At 42.2% G+C, this 15424-nt stretch overlaps 2 protein-coding genes across 3 annotated transcripts; one reads left to right on the top strand and one right to left on the bottom strand.

Moving 5' to 3' along the window:
• The first annotated feature begins 510 nt into the window (after nt 1–510).
• rab5b (RAB5B, member RAS oncogene family) lies at nt 511–8579 on the top strand. The gene is made up of 6 exons (XM_083906887.1): nt 511–588; nt 1905–2217; nt 3320–3471; nt 3570–3692; nt 5809–5902; nt 6390–8579. Exons 2-6 carry the CDS (start codon nt 2052–2054, stop codon nt 6518–6520), a joined length of 666 nt encoding a protein of 221 aa, XP_083763013.1. The 5' UTR covers nt 511–588; nt 1905–2051; the 3' UTR covers nt 6521–8579.
• Nucleotides 8580–8585: 6 nt separating this feature from the next.
• dbr1 (debranching RNA lariats 1) lies at nt 8586–15327 on the bottom strand. Of its 2 annotated transcripts, none has more exons than XM_083906885.1 (9): nt 15247–15327; nt 12271–12486; nt 12052–12176; nt 11896–11976; nt 11681–11766; nt 10782–11006; nt 10616–10693; nt 10399–10544; nt 8586–10315 (listed from the first exon to the last, which is right to left on the bottom strand). In XM_083906885.1, exons 2-9 carry the CDS (start codon nt 12465–12467, stop codon nt 9556–9558), a joined length of 1698 nt encoding a protein of 565 aa, XP_083763011.1. In that variant the 5' UTR covers nt 12468–12486; nt 15247–15327; the 3' UTR covers nt 8586–9555. The 2 variants fall into 2 exon arrangements, with proteins under 2 accessions (XP_083763011.1, XP_083763010.1); XM_083906884.1 differs by lacking the exon at nt 15247–15327 and adding an exon at nt 14423–14794.
• Nucleotides 15328–15424: the final 97 nt, after the last annotated feature.

Genomic DNA, 15424 nt, shown 5'->3' with positions numbered 1-15424 from the left:
CCGGTGAACTTCCGCCTCCCTCTCCGGGCTCCTGCGCTCTTGCGCCCCCCAGCGGCTTGGAAGTTACTCGCGTCAATCACAGTCGTTCAAATAGGGAAATAAACATGGAATCAAAAGCCGGGAAATGTGATTATGCGATAGACATAATGATTATTAATCTTTTACTTTGATGTGTTGATAAGTTTTACCTTTGCAACTGGTGTAATAATGAAAATAGTATTAAAAAAACTGAACGTGCCTGAGAATTATCACATTTTTGGAATTATCTTCAGTATTTAACTAATTACATAATAGTTATTTCCATATGTAATACTCGCTCGCTATGATGGACGTCCAATGCACAATTCGGCGTGTTTATTTCCCCGTTTTACGTCACGGTTTTGGCGAACTCCGATTGGTTTACGTCACCTGTCAAACCAGCCGGACCGACTCTGCGAATGCGGCGCTTGACAATGCGTCAGCGAGTGCGCATGCGCCGCGTTCTTCTTCTACACAGGAAGTGCGTTTAACCAGCTGATCGCCAAACTGTCAACAGTGGAAGGGAAGCTGCTGTAGCCGCGGCGCCGAGGAACCACCGAGCAAACCACGGTAAATACGCGGCTCCCGTACCCGCGGCGCAGACACGTTGTTCGGGCGCGCGGCGTGCTCGGTTCGGCGTCGAAATCGCGGAGCCCCGGGTCCGGGTTTTGGTCTCGTCCGGAGCTCACGAGCGCTGTCCCGTTAGCAACGTAACGCCGTAGATAAAGGAAGGCTGTCGATGTGATAGCATGTATGACAGACAGACAGAGGGACAGACAGACAGACAGAGGGACAGACAGACACAGTGACGCATCTGTGACTCAAATAATGGACGAATATTATTTAAGGTGTAGATAAACCTGTTATTATGCGTTCTTTATTGATCCTCAAACTGACACATTCTGTTGTTGTTGTTGTTGTTGTCAAATGTTTCTCAAACCTTAGGAATTATCTTCCTAAATGTGATTGTTTTTGTCCACAAAGCAACGACGATTCAGTTTGAACCATTTCTTTGTTTATGTGGAGCAAAGAAACCAGAATATTTATGTTTAGGAGCTGAAAAAATCGGAGAAATCAGAGAATATTAACATTTAGAAGCTGAAAAATGACAGAAATTAGAGAATATTCACGTTTAAGAAGCTGAAAATCAAAGAAATTAGACAATATTCACATTTAGAAGCTGAAAAATCACGAAAACTAGAAAATATTTTCTATTAAGAAGCTGAAAAATGATAGAAACTAGAAAATATTCACATTTAAGAAGCTGAAAAATCACGGAAACTAGAAAATATTTTCAATTAAGAAGCTGAAAAATTATAGAAATTAGACAATATTCATATTTAGAGGTTGAAAAATCAGAAAAACTAGAAAATAATCAAATTTAAAAGCTGAAAAATGAGAGAAACCACAAAATATTTACAGTTAGAAGCTGAAAAATTACAGAAATTAGAGAATATTAACATTTAAAAGCTGAAAAAACACAGAAACTAGAAAATATTAACATTTAGAAGCTGTAAAATTACAGAAACCAGAAAATATTTACTTTTAAAAACTGAAAAATAAAAGAAACTAGAGAATATTCACATTTAAGAAGCTGAAAAATCACGGAAACTAGAAACTATTTTCAATTAAGAAGCTGAAAAATTACTGAAATGAGCGAATATTCACATTTAGAGGCTGAAAAATCAGAGAAAAATGACAGAAACTACACAATATTCACATTTAAGAAGCTGAAAAATCTCCATATTAACAGAGAAATTGTTACAATCAAACTGAATAATTATATAATAATAATAATAATAACTTATGGATTAATGGAGAAAATCATGTTCAGATTAAAATACTCGTCAGTTCCATCTCTTGTATCCTTTGATGTCTTCACACAGAGAACACAGGAGAAAACAGAGGTCGTGAAACTGGTCTGAGGTCTGTTTTTGGACGAGCGTCGACCACAGAAGCTCCAAGTGTCCACTGCAGGGAGGACGTCCACGTCCACGTCCACGTCCCCCCCCGGTCGCGTCCCCGTCTCCGTCATGAGCTCCAGAGGCGGCGGAGGCCGCACCAACGGCTCACTGCCACAGACCAAGATCTGCCAGTTCAAGCTGGTGCTGCTGGGCGACATGGCCGTGGGCAAGTCCAGCCTGGTGCTGCGCTTCGTCAAGGGACAGTTTGACGAGTTCCAGGAGACGACCATCGGAGGTGAGGAGGAGGAGGAGGAGGAGGAGGAGGAGGAGGAGGAGGAGGAGGAGGAGGAGGAGGAGGAGGAGGAGGAGGAGCATGAGTCAGCAGTTTTCAGACTTCCAGAGAGAGTTTTTTTTGAGCGTTGAACTCGGATTAAAACCCTCTTACGTCTTTGTACCGTTAAATTATTGAGGATTGTGTAACTGGAGATTATCAGAGGCTGAGACACACACACACACACTCATTGACAGTTCAGATTTTCTTTGTTAACCGCACGAGTTCTCAGGTTTTTCCCTGACACAAATAACACATTTTAAACATCTCTATACGCAACATGAGCAGTATTTACATTGTAAAGCTGAAAAATGACAGAAACTGGAAAATATTCACATTTAAGAAGCTGAAAAATCAAAGAAACGTCAAAATATTCACATTTAGAAGCTCAAAAATGACAGAAATGAGAGAATATTCACATTTAAAAGCTGAAAAATGACATAAATTAGAGAATATTAACATTTAATAGCTGAAACTTCACAGAAACTAGAAAATATTCACATTTAAAAGCTAAAAATGACAGAAATGAGAGAATATTAACATTTAAAAGCTAAAAAATGACAGAAATGAGAGAATATTAACATTTAAAAGCTAAAAAATGACAGAAATGAGAGAATATTAACATCAAAAGCTGAAAAATGACAGAAAATATTCACATTTAAACAGAGTATTTCAAAATAAAAGTCTGGCCGTTAGCAGTTAAAAGCGCTAAGACATTCTGAGGCCGTTTCTCGTCTTAAATCGGATTCTGCTGAGCAAAGGTCAACTTGAGGTCACCTGTGAGGACGCTGTGGGCCGGATAAATCTAGTTTGCGGACCACGTCCGGGCCCCCGAGCCTAATGTTGCCCGTTTGTGCGTTAGTTTAGTGTTTTCTGGTGTAGTACCCTGAAGTCCTTCGAGTGTGTACTTTAGCCGTTGTTTACCGAGTACAGTGTTTATATTTCTTTTACAGCCCGTTTCTTCACCTTTAAACACACTTAGCTGCTTTAAGGTTTGTCGATCACCTCTCACCTCGTTGTTGTTGTTGTTGTTGTTGTCGTCGTTCTTCTTCTTCTGTCTCTGCAGCTGCTTTCCTGGCTCAGTCCGTGTGTCTGGACGACACCACGGTCAAGTTTGAGATCTGGGACACCGCCGGTCAGGAGCGATACCACAGCCTCGCGCCCATGTATTACCGCGGCGCTCAGGCCGCCATCGTGGTCTTTGACATCACCAAGCCGGTAACGCCGTCGCTCGGCTTCTTCGTTTTTTTTTCGGTTTGCGGACGACAAAAAAAACGAGAAACCCGACTGAACTTTTGCTTTTTGGTACCTCGCAGGAGACGTTTGAGAGAGCCAAGGCCTGGGTGAAGGAGCTGCAGAGGCAGGCGAGTCCCAACATCGTCATCGCTCTGGCGGGAAACAAGGCCGACCTGGCCGAGAAGAGGCTAGTCGAGTACGAGGTAAGGGTCCTCCTGGAGTCCTAAACGGCAGCATCATCAGCGTAGAGGTTGACTTGAGCAAAATCAGCCTGGTTTTAGCCTCCTGTGACTTTACGATGCTTCACGCTAGAAACGAGTTGACGGTCTGCGACGAGTCGTGAAGGCGTCCTTGGTGTTCGATCTCATGCTGATTTGACTCGGAAACTAAAATACTCTTATCTTTGTAGGTTTGTCGTTACTCTAGTCTAGATTATCGGAAGCCGGGCCAGTTCGCGACACACACTGATAAAGAGCATTCAGTTATCGGGGATTTTCCACCATTTTTCCTTTGGTTTGACAGCGTAAGAAAACACGGCAGTATCATCAGCGTAGAGGTTGATTTGACCAAAATTCACCTGGTTTAGCCGCCTTTTCCGCATCCTGGTCTCCGATTGGTTCTCATGATTTTACGATGCTTCACGCTAGAAACGAGTTAACGGTCTGCGACAAGTCGGGAAGGCGTTACAGGTGTAATCACGTCTTTAGCGACTGCCAATCTCGTGCTGATTTTGATTCGGAACTAAAATACTCTTAACGTCTTTGGATCTTTGTACGTTACTGTAGTTTATCGGAAGCCAGGCCAGTTAGCGAGCATTTAGTTATCGGGGATTTCTGACCATTTTGTCTTTGGTTAGACAGCATAGAAAACAGTAGTATCATCAGCGTAGAGGTTGACTTGAGCAAAATTCGCCCGATTTAGCTGCTTTTTCCACGTCTTTTGACTTACGATGCTTCACGCTAGAAACGAGTTAACGGTCTGCGACAAGTCGGGAAGGCGTTATAGGTGTCGTTACATCATTAGCGACTGCCGATCTCATGCTGATTTGATTTGGAACTAAAACACCCTTAACGTCTTTGGATCTTTGTAGGTTTCTTGTTACTCTAGTGTAGATTATCGGAAGCCGGGGCCAGTTAGCGAACATTTAGTTATCGGGGATTTACGACCATTTTGTCTTTGGTTAGACAGCGTAAACGAAACACGGCAGTATCATCAGCGTAGAGGTCGACTTGACAGAAGTGTTTGGCACCAAACTTCACCTGGTTTAGCTGCTTTTTTTCCGCGTCCTGGTCTCCGATTGGCTCTTAAGACTTACAATGGTTCATGCTAGAAACAAGTTTGGGTTCTGAGACAAGTTGGGAAGGCGTTATCGGTGTTGTTTTGATTCGAGTGAAACTAAAATACTCTCATGTTTTTGCATCTCATGATTGTTGACGTTTTTGCACTGGACAGTTAGCGACACCCACTTTTTCATAACCTACCCACACTCACAGTGAACATTCCACCATTTTTCTTTGGCTAGACGGTGTAAAAACACACAGCAGTATCATCAGCGTAGAGGTCGACTTGACACAGTCACCTGGTTTAGCCTCGTCCTGGTCTCCGATTTGTTGCTGTGACTGAAGTTTCTGCAGACGTACGTTACATATTTAAGCGTCTCCGTCTCTGTTTGATCACTGGGTCGCGGCAGGTAAAGAAAACAGACTCCTGACTGACACGCGCCGCTGTGTGCGTTTGATTTAATAATCCGTTCTCACTCTAAACAAACAGACGTGTGAACAACGCAAATGTTTTAGAAAAAACACAGAACTGAGCTTGGAATTACTGTAATTTAGCACTGATCCCTAAACACAGTTTACATCACGCAATATTTTAGCCCAATAATTAGGTTGACGTCGACTTCTTTAACTCGTGGCCAGTTGCCGTTCGTTAACACATAGTTAGCAGTAGCTAATCACGTAATATTTAAAGATGCAGACAACGGCCGACGCCGTTTTTCCGACACGGTCTCAGTCCAGAATAAGTTTTTTCAGACAAGTTAAGTTTGAGACGAAGTTAAAAAAGACAGTGACGTAACGCCAGAGATGTTAACTGCTAAAAAAAACATCCAAGAACAGCAGCAAAAACACACAGATGGAGAATGCGTGACAACTCGCTCCCTCCCCCAGCGATGCTAACCGCGTCATCACGCCTCCAGCTCATAAGACAACACGTCATGTATAGCGTGATCGCAGCCACTTCCATTAGCCACAGTCGCTAACGGCATCGCCGTGACCTTTGACACACACACTATTTTATGTGGTTTTTCTTCGTTTGCAGGAAGCTCAGACGTACGCCGAAGACACCGGCCTGCTCTTCATGGAGACGTCGGCAAAAACGGCCATGAACGTCAACGAGCTCTTCCTGGCCATCGGTGAGCGAATTTAGATTTCAGTCATAAAGTTGTTGTTGTTTTTTTTTTTATATCCACAGGAAGTAGCGTCGTCTTTGGGGAAACGATGTCACGTGTGCTAGTTTTAATGATTTCTTTGTTTTACGGAGCATAAAACAACGAAGTCTGCGTAAGATACACAGCAGTGTCATCAGCGTAGACGTTGACTTTACCAAAATTCGCCTGGTTTAGCTGCTTTTTCATCGTGTTTTGACTTACGATGCTTCATGCTAGAAATGTCGGGAAGGCGTTATAGGTGTTGTTACACGTTAAACGACTGCCGGTCTCGTGCCGATTTGACTCGAAGTTAAAACACTCTTAACGTCTTTGGATCTTTGCACGTTTTTGACGTTTTTAGAAGTCGACTTGACCAATAAAATCGCCTGGTTTAGAGTGAGTTAACGGGTCTGAAACGATCAGGAAAACCGCACAAGGACAATCATTTCTACATTTTCTTGCACCCACGCAGCCAAAAAGATGCCAAAAACAGACACCCAGAACCCGACACACGCAGCGCGGCATCGGGGAGTCAACCTGCAGGACCCGGACGCTCACTCCTCCCGAGCCTGCTGCGGTGGTGCCGGCGGCGGCGGCAACTAGACCTCCAAGTCACGCCACGCCACGCCTACCAACGCTCCACCATCCACACACCACAGCAGCAGCACCTAAATATCATCAACGCACAAGCGTCGGAGAAGCCCGGCATCTACTCACCAACCCCCACCACCACCACCTCTGAGCAGAAAATCAAAGAGGGAACAACGGCGACGAGGGGAGGTTCTTCAGAAGGAGCCTGCTGTCGTATTTGGTACTTATCGTAAAAAAAAAAAAACTTTCTTTCCTTTTAAACTCTTTGCCTTGCAAACGTCTCCGTCAAATCAGCCCCGTTTTCTGTGTGTGTCTAAAAACAAAAGAAAAAGAAGAAAAATATTGCACAACCTGAGCAGAGCGGCCATGACAGAAAACCATAAAGAAGTCAAACTTCACCTCCTCCTCCTCCTCTTCACCAGAGCTCGTGTCCGCTTGCTTTCGTCTCCTCCTCCTGATCCAGAATCAGCGAAGAACGCACGTCAAACTCCTCCCACGATTCACAGTTTCCCCTCATAGGCCACGCCCACAGCACAGTCCGTGTGTTAATAATCGTTCGGTGTTTTTTTTCCCACTCAATGAAACGTTCATTTTAACGATCGAATGTTTCCTTTTACGTAGTTTTTCTCCGTGTTTTTTTTTAAAGTGGTTTGCTTGAGTGAAAATGATTACAGGGATATTTTTTGAAGTATTTTAGCTACTTAACTTAATTCAGCTTAAGTCTACAATATCTTATTATACATTATAATATAATATTGCCACCTCATATCGCCCTACTACAGCCTTAAACTCAAGTTTGTAAACCGCTCACTCTCCCACACCAAATCCCATAGAGAAAATCTGCAATTTTAACATCACAGCAACACAGGAGTTCACAGGAGTTGTTGATCCACTGCTGCCTCCATCACTAACTTACAATGACTTATTTTAATGAATTCGGCTTTTAAAATCCTTTGTTTGGATGTAGTAAAATGACAAAAAGTGACCACACGAGGCAGCAGTAGACCAGCAGCTCCTGTGTCCACCGTGAGCTAAAATCACTGGTTTTCTCTATGGGGTTTGGTGTGGTGAGAGTGAGCGGTTTACAAACTTCAGTTTCCTGCTAAAAAAAAGTCTGTCTAACAGTGAAATAAAGACGTGAACGTGTTCTTAAGACGTCGTAGACTTAAACTGACGTAGATTTTATGTGGCGAGTCTTTGGTTGAGTGGTTAAAATCTGTTTTAGAGAGTCAAAGTTGAGCGTAGAGAAGCCTCCGTATATTCATTCAGACAGTATTCATGTATTAAATACTCGTAAAATTTGAATCTGCAATCACGTAAATCAGATAAATAAAATATCGGTTGAGACGATAAAGTAAGAAGAAGAAGAAATTCTGACCATTTTTGTCTTTTTTTTTTATTTATTTATTTTTAAAACGAGGAAAGAAGTGAAAAAAACAAACAAACTCGCAAGAAAAAAGAAAACAGAAGTGCCTATTCCCCCGTTTCCTTTTCTCTGAATCATGTGTTCAGGACTTTGTTTGACGCTAAATAACAATAACCCTGTCATTATTATTATTATTATTATTATAATTATTTGGCTCTACTGTATTGGCTTTTTGTATGGATGTAAAGAGATCTTGTTGAATACACTGTATGTTATATATATATATAAATATAAATATATTATCGTCTTCATTTCAATGAAAGTGTACGTCGACTGTTTCGGGGGACGGAAGAATAACAGCGAGTGACGCACTCGCTTTGTTTTCCACTAATTATTTAAAGTTCATTCAATTAAAAACTACGGCGAAAAATCCATTTTACGACAAAGCTGAAATCATCTGCTCCCCCCCCCCCCCCCCCCCCCCCCAAAAAACAACACTAACATTCATGCGTTCATTCTCCAGTAGGTTCAGTGTTCTACTGTCTGTAAAGTGTTCAATAAAGCTGTGAATGAATGCCTCTGCTTTCTGTGACTGTACAACTGTGTATGAAGGAATTAAACAGAAAAAAAAGGGGGTTTAATGTCATTTTTCAAGTCTCTTTAATTGTTGTCTTCAAATTACAAATATATATATATCTATATCTATATAGATATGTATATATGTATGAGAGGGAAATAAAAACCAAAAAAAAATCCATCTTCTAAAATTTCATTTTTATGGGGTTAAAAAATATAAAAATGCGATCTCGTTTTGACGTAACGTAAATTCTCATAGGTGTAAAAAAGAAAATGCAGAGACTCGACAATCTGGGATTATTTAAAAAAAAAAAAAAAAAATACTATTTCCCCATGTTATATTATGGGCGTTCATGATTCACGGGGACGTAAATCTTAACTCTTGCGGAAGAGAAAGATGCCGAGCAACCGCAAAATAACTCAAGACTGTGATTTTAAAGTGACAGTTTCACACCTCCTGCAGCCAGGAAGAGGAAAATTAACTTTTAGCCGCTTTCTCCCGCCGTTAAATGATCTTTTCTGCCGGGAAAACTGGAGTTTGTGATCTCCCACACCATCCCCATGGAGAAAATCGACGATTTTAACGTCACAGCACACAGGAGTTCACAGGAGTTGTCGATCCACTGCTGCCTCCATCACTAAGTTCAAATGTCTTATTTTAATAATTCGGCTTTTAAAATCCTTCGATCAGATTGACCTCAGTGTCGCAAAGTGGCCACACGAGGCAGCAGTAGACCAGCAGCTCCTGTGTCCACCGTGAGCTAAAATCGATGGTTTTCTCTATGGGGTTTGGTGCGGGAGGGGAGTCGTTTTCCAACATTTCCATTTTCTTCCCCTTCGAACACATTTTGTGGTCGCCAGGTAACGTGTTAATGCTCGGTCGCGATCCCCGTCGATCACTGACACCGTTAAAAACAGAGGAAAACGGAGCCCAGGCTGAAAAACTCACAGAGTCGTCCTTAAGATTAACTCAACGCTCAATAACTCATGATGGATTTTTTTTTTCCTGTATAAAATGCCGACAATAAACACATAAATTAAAGTCCCACAAATCAATAGAAACTAAAGCAGAGTTGGTTGAGAAGGAGTCCCTCACCTTTGACCTCTAACCCTCGCCCTCCTCGTCCTCCACGGCGGTGTAGATGACCTGGTTCCTGCGTTTGATGCGTGGAGTCGTGCCTCGGCTGCAGGGATCGCCCGTCTCATCGCTGGTGCGCTTTAAGACTCGCGCGTCCTTGTCCTCGTCGTCGTCGTCGCCGTCCACGCCCACGCCTTCGCGGGCTCCGCCCCCGTCCGCGGCTGCAGAGTGAGAGCGAGGCGGCGCCGGCGTGGAGTGCGAGGGAGGGGGCAGGTCCATGAGGCGGGACATGGGAATGGGCGAGGCGTCAGATTTGGGGTCGGGCAGGACCATGCGACTCGGGGTGTGGATTTCAGAGAGGTCGACTCCCGCCGCCGCCTTCTTCTCCTCCTCCTCCTCCTCCTCTTCCTCCCACTCGTCCTCAATGGTGATCTCATCCGGATTGAATGAGCTGGACAATCCCGACGTGTCGGTCGGATACTCGCTGGGCTCGTCCGCGTTATCGTCGTCATCGTCCTCCTCCTCCTCCTCGCCGCCGGTGCTGCCCAGGACGCGGCCAGGCTCCTCCCCCCCCTGCACCACCTGCGCGTAGAGGTCGGTGAGGCCCAGCGTGGCGCAGAGCTCCGTCGTCTGCGGGTTGGTGCCGCAGCTCGGCGCGGCGTGGTACTGCGGCCTGGCCGGGTCGTAGGGCGGCACCGTGCGGCTGAAGTTGTCCGGCACGGCCAGGTCGCCGCTGAGGTCCTCCACCACCCGCATCATGGTCGCTTCTGACGCTCTGTAATCCCACCTGACGGAAAAAAAAACACAGAGCGGGGATTAGTACAACCGCAGCTGCAATGGCGTCACGACAAAGAGTCTGGACTCGCGTACCGTTGGTGCAGGCCGTTGTTCTCCGGCGGGTTCCAGGGGTGAGGGGTGGTCCTCTGCAGACCGTTGGTGGCCTTCAGGATAGCGAGCCACTCTGGGTCGTACTCCAGAACCTCGGATGACCCGGGTCTCTCCGGGACGTCCACAATCTGCATCACAAGTGTCAAATTAATCACTGTAAAAAGGCTTCCGTATCCAAAGAGAAAACACCGTCTCTCACCTGTAAGAATTCCCTGTAGGGCAAACATTTATCCAGGGACAGGAACTTGGTGACTCGTGGAGCGGCGTCCCCTTTAGCCTAGAGAAGTCACAGTGGAGTTAAAAAGGATTTCAGATTTCTTCTTCTTCTTCTTCTAAAAAAAACCCCAGGATCTCCAGGCTCTCACCTGATGCTGCATCACGGCAGCAAACTTGACGTGGAGGTGAGCGGAGAACCAGTAGGTGGGCTGAAGGTGAGCCAGCAGCTCCTCTGCAGCAGGACTCCCCAGAGTGTTGGACTCCACCTCCTGACGCAGGAACTTCTTCTTGCGCAGCAGCTCCTCCGTGCTGCCGTAGTAGTAGATCCCGCGAGGCCAGTCGTGACTCAGGAAGATGTCCACGGGCATCTGGATCTGAGAGGAGCGAGGAACAACAGGAAGTCAGGTTTTAGATCAATACAGGACAGACAAACTGAACTGAATGGACGCATAACTAAGGACTATGACATTTAGTTGGGATGAAATGAATGAGTTGGTGAAGTTCATTAAAAGTCAAATTAACACGTTACATGACATTGTGTCCAGATACCAAGTTAACTTTAGTTTAAATAAACTTAGTAGAACACAAATGAATAGTTATTAAATGTATTATTTAATATAAGTAAATCAAAAATGAACAAGTTCCATGAATTTAATTTAGTTTCAATGAACTTAATGGATGAGTAAAACAATTTAAACTGAAATGATCAAATTACCTTAAGATGATAGTGTTTGTATAACTTGTTAACTGAAGGTAAAAAACAGACTAAGTTAATTCAAACCAAATTCCACAAAAGTCCTGATATTTGTTCCAGTGTAAAATTATATTTTAATATATTACATTTTTTATTTATTTAATTAATTAATTAATATATTAAAATATATTGTTTAATTAATTAATATACAAAACAATTAATTAATATATTAAACAATATATTTTAATTAATTAATTAAGCAATATATTAAAAATCTATTTTAATTATTTATTTAATTAATTGATTAATATATTAAAATATATTTTTAATTAATTTATTAACTGTGATATTTACCTGTTTTAGTTTGAAAACCTCCATATTCCGGATGTGATACACACTCCGTAGAGTGTCGGGGTTGTACGGAGGGAATTCATGGTGACCTTTAAAAAATAATAAATATATATATATATATATACACATGTATATATAAATATATATAACAGTTCTCGTAAACACGAGAATTATTCTGTGCGACTTTTCATCCTTATAAAAAAAACAAAACACTTCACCTTTCCTGTAGTCGCGAGATTTGAAGATTCCCGATACTCCACCGATTCTAATCCCTCTGTAGCGAACGACGCCGGCGTAACCTGACGACACACGGTCGAGTTAAATCACAAGTTTATTATTTATGTATTTATTTGCGTTTATCTACAAGTACGTACCCAGATAATAGATGTTTGGCGCCACCCAGCCGCCGTAGGGGAGCTCCTGCATGTGATTGGACGCCTCGTGGTTTCCTCCGATGAAGATGGTGAGAACTGGAGCTTTCTTCTCTCCAGAGTAATATCTGAAACGACCAAGAGTAAAAATGCTCTAACTCCAGTTTCACGGTGTTTTTAAAGGTTTAAATAAAGACGTAAAAAAAAAAGTAAAGGACGGACTTGTAAAAGGTCTGCATGGTTCTGTACTTGGCCGGAACAGCCATGCACTTCATGTCTCCCTCGTTGCGCACGGCCTGGAAGTCGCCGCAGCAGAGCAGCAGGTCCACCTTCACCCCCTCCTTCTTCTCCAGGTAGCCGATGGTCTCGTAGATCTTGTCCAGCTCGCCGTGGCAGCAGCCTTCCACCGCGATCTTCATGCTGCCGCCGACGCGTGAGCTGCAAACGTGACAGTGTATTAGAGTGCCTGCTCTGCAATTTGGTTTGCGTTGCAGAGCAAGCGTCTATTGTTATTGTTCCTAGCTTCTTCCGCCAAAAGTTTGCAGTGTAACTCCTCCCACAGGTTTTTTTCCACGCATCCTATATCAAAAATTTCCACACACACATGAATAGGGCTGCGCGATATGGCCTCAAATCAATATCACGATATATTGAGCAGCTCACCTTGATAACGATAAATGATCGATAAGTTCGAATTCGCCTAATTTGCATGATTGACCATTTGCCTGATATAAGTGTCCGAGTGTCTTAAAGGGACATGAACATACAGGTAGCCTGCCTACCTACACACACAGCCAAAAACAACTTTTATTTTGTTTTCTTTTTTTTTTTTACGTATCGACAATGGCAAAATGACGTCGATTATTGTTGCAAATTTCGATAACATAAATTTTCGATATATCGCCCAGCCCTACACATGAATAGGAAACCCAGCACGTTTGGAGCTTCCGGTGTCGTCGTACATTAGCGTGGAGACGTCTTTTAAACTTTAAACGGCTCACAAGACTCCAACTTTTCTCACCCGAATCAAAGTTCTGATACACGTTACGGTTTTTAAACAATCGCAGTTTAAAAGCGCCATATGTAAGAATGTGGCCAAAAACTGTCACTGTGTCAAAATTCAAAATACCGCTGTCTTATAGGTTTTGTTTTCAGCTGAGACTCTACTGACTGCAATGATTGGTAGATGGCGGTAGGTGGCGCCACATGACGCCAAAACATGATTTCAAAACATAAACATGATTTGCAGTCTGCAAAATATATGTTTTAATGCAAATATTTTGTCTGTACTGTTGTTGTTGGTGAGTTCAGTTTGTTATATGAACATTATTGCTGACATATTAGGAGGATTTTATGATTTATTACATAATGCACCTTTAAGTTTTGTACTTTTCTTGGACGTTTTCAGATAATATATATTATAATGTTTGTGTGTGGCATCGCCATTGTGGCACACTCTAGCTGCAATCTCCACACAAACTCTTCTCCTGACCACAATTTCCAACCTATACAGACCATTTTTACACGAAAACATTGCTATGGTTGTTGTCTAACTCTGTGTGTTATTTTCATTTTCATACAACTTGCAGTTATTCTTAAAATCACCAAAAAAAAGCGCAGAGAGTTCTGCACAAAAACCCCTCGAGCAGCGCGATACGCAACCATTATACAGTCTTAGAACGTACAAAACTTAAACCGCGATTATTTAAAAACCGTAACAGATATCAAAACGATGATTTACGTGAGAAAAGTCTCAAGTCTTGTGACTCGTTTAAAGTTTGAACCAAGTCTCTGCGCTAAAGTATGACGACACACGGAGGCTTCAAAATGGACTGGGTTGTGATCCGTTTTTTTAGACCGTTTCCCATTAGTGTGTATGTGGAAATTCTTCGCAGTTTTTTGCGGTTTTTGTCGCCATGGTTACTCGAAACGCTGAGAAAAGTGATATCACGTCATTCCCATTCAAACCGCATGTTTTTATATATGATTTGTTAGTTTTTTTCCCCTCAAAACTGCGGTACTGGACTACTAAACAGGCACTAACGGCAACGAGTACTGAAAGTTACGGGATCGTTAGGTGTCGTAAACACAACTCTAACACGTTAATTAACCTCATATACGTGACTTTGTGAAGTATTTAATTGACAAATAAACGTGTCGTTAAAGTCTTTAGCCAAAAATCATACTACGCAGTTAAATCAAGTTTAGCTAGAACCAGTTATTTGACGTTAAAGTCTTAAAAATCAGCACCTGAATGCAGCATGTCACCGCAAAGCTAATGCTAATAACAGCGAGCACACGCGCGCACACACACACAGGTGTGCCACACACACAGATGAAAACAAGCTAACATGCTAACACAAAAAGCACTTACTGTGACAAAGGGAGAACAGAAGAGAGTGCTAATCCGATTTAATCCCACACAAAGTCACAAACCGACTCCGAAAACCATGTTTACGCAGATGAGGGAACTTGCAAAAAAAAACGAGCGAGAACGAATTTTCCCACCTCGCGTCTGTCACCGTCTGCGCATGCGCCGTAACTACGTCACTGGCTTAAGTAGAACAACTGTGATCGTGTGTGGCAGATTCAACACGAAGCTAAAATAAAATAAAACAATTTAAAAAAGGATTTAAATTCATTTTAAATATCGTATAACAGACCACAAAAAACGTATAAAACAGGCTATAGTTAATGCATGTCGCTGATTTTCTAGGATTGTTTCTGGATTATATCAGAGAGAAAAAAAATAAGGCTTAGGTTCGAATTTTACTCCAAAATATTGAGTTTTTTTCAAACATTTTAATTTACTACCATTTTAAGTCATTAAGGACAAAAATATCCACTTTTTAAAACGGTTATAAAAGTAGTACAGATTAACATTTTAAAAATGTAATATATATTGAATAGCTTCAATAGGATTTCAACCATTTATATACCAGTTTGAAAAATAACACACAAAAAAGTCATATGGAAAATAAAGTGGAAGTGGACAATTGTGTTCTTATTGACTTAAAATGGTAGTAAATTAAAATGTTCGGGGGGTTTTTTGTTTGCTCCATTTAACAAAAAAAACAATCACTTTTTGGAGTAAAATTCAAACCAAAAAATAAAACGATCAAATATTGTCGCTGACAGACACCTGGGGGTTAAATATAAATGCCATTTTATATATATTTAATATATAATTTCATGTACATGGAGCATATTTGCCTTTTATGGCTCCAGTCGGTGCTTGTGTCGAAACTTCCAGAATGAGCCGCCGAACGACGTCACGTGTATAAACAATATTTACCTAATAAACAACAAATCCACAGTGAGACGGACAGTTTAGCTAAAGTTAGCGCTGCGGTGCGTGTTGGTTTCTGCTGCCGGT

The sequence above is a fragment of the Microchirus variegatus genome, assembly GCF_963457635.1.
Source record: "Microchirus variegatus genome assembly, chromosome: 20".
Classification (NCBI taxonomy): domain Eukaryota; kingdom Metazoa; phylum Chordata; class Actinopteri; order Pleuronectiformes; family Soleidae; genus Microchirus; species Microchirus variegatus.
This window is presented reverse-complemented; position numbering and strand designations above follow the sequence as displayed.

Excerpts from the sequence above, each read along its gene's own strand:
- rab5b (XM_083906887.1), top strand. The coding sequence starts at position 2,052 with ATGAGCTCCAGAGGCGGCGGAGGCCGCACCAACGGCTCACTGCCACAG. Across the intron at positions 3,693-5,808 it reads AGAGGCTAGTCGAGTACGAG|GAAGCTCAGACGTACGCCGA; the intron begins GTAAGGGTCCTC and ends CTTCGTTTGCAG. Across the intron at positions 5,903-6,389 it reads CGAGCTCTTCCTGGCCATCG|CCAAAAAGATGCCAAAAACA; the intron begins GTGAGCGAATTT and ends GCACCCACGCAG.
- dbr1 (XM_083906885.1), bottom strand. The coding sequence starts at position 12,467 with ATGAAGATCGCGGTGGAAGGCTGCTGCCACGGCGAGCTGGACAAGATC. Across the intron at positions 11,767-11,895 it reads ATCTCGCGACTACAGGAAAG|GTCACCATGAATTCCCTCCG; the intron begins GTGAAGTGTTTT and ends TATTTTTTAAAG. Across the intron at positions 10,694-10,781 it reads CTGCCGTGATGCAGCATCAG|GCTAAAGGGGACGCCGCTCC; the intron begins GTGAGAGCCTGG and ends TGACTTCTCTAG.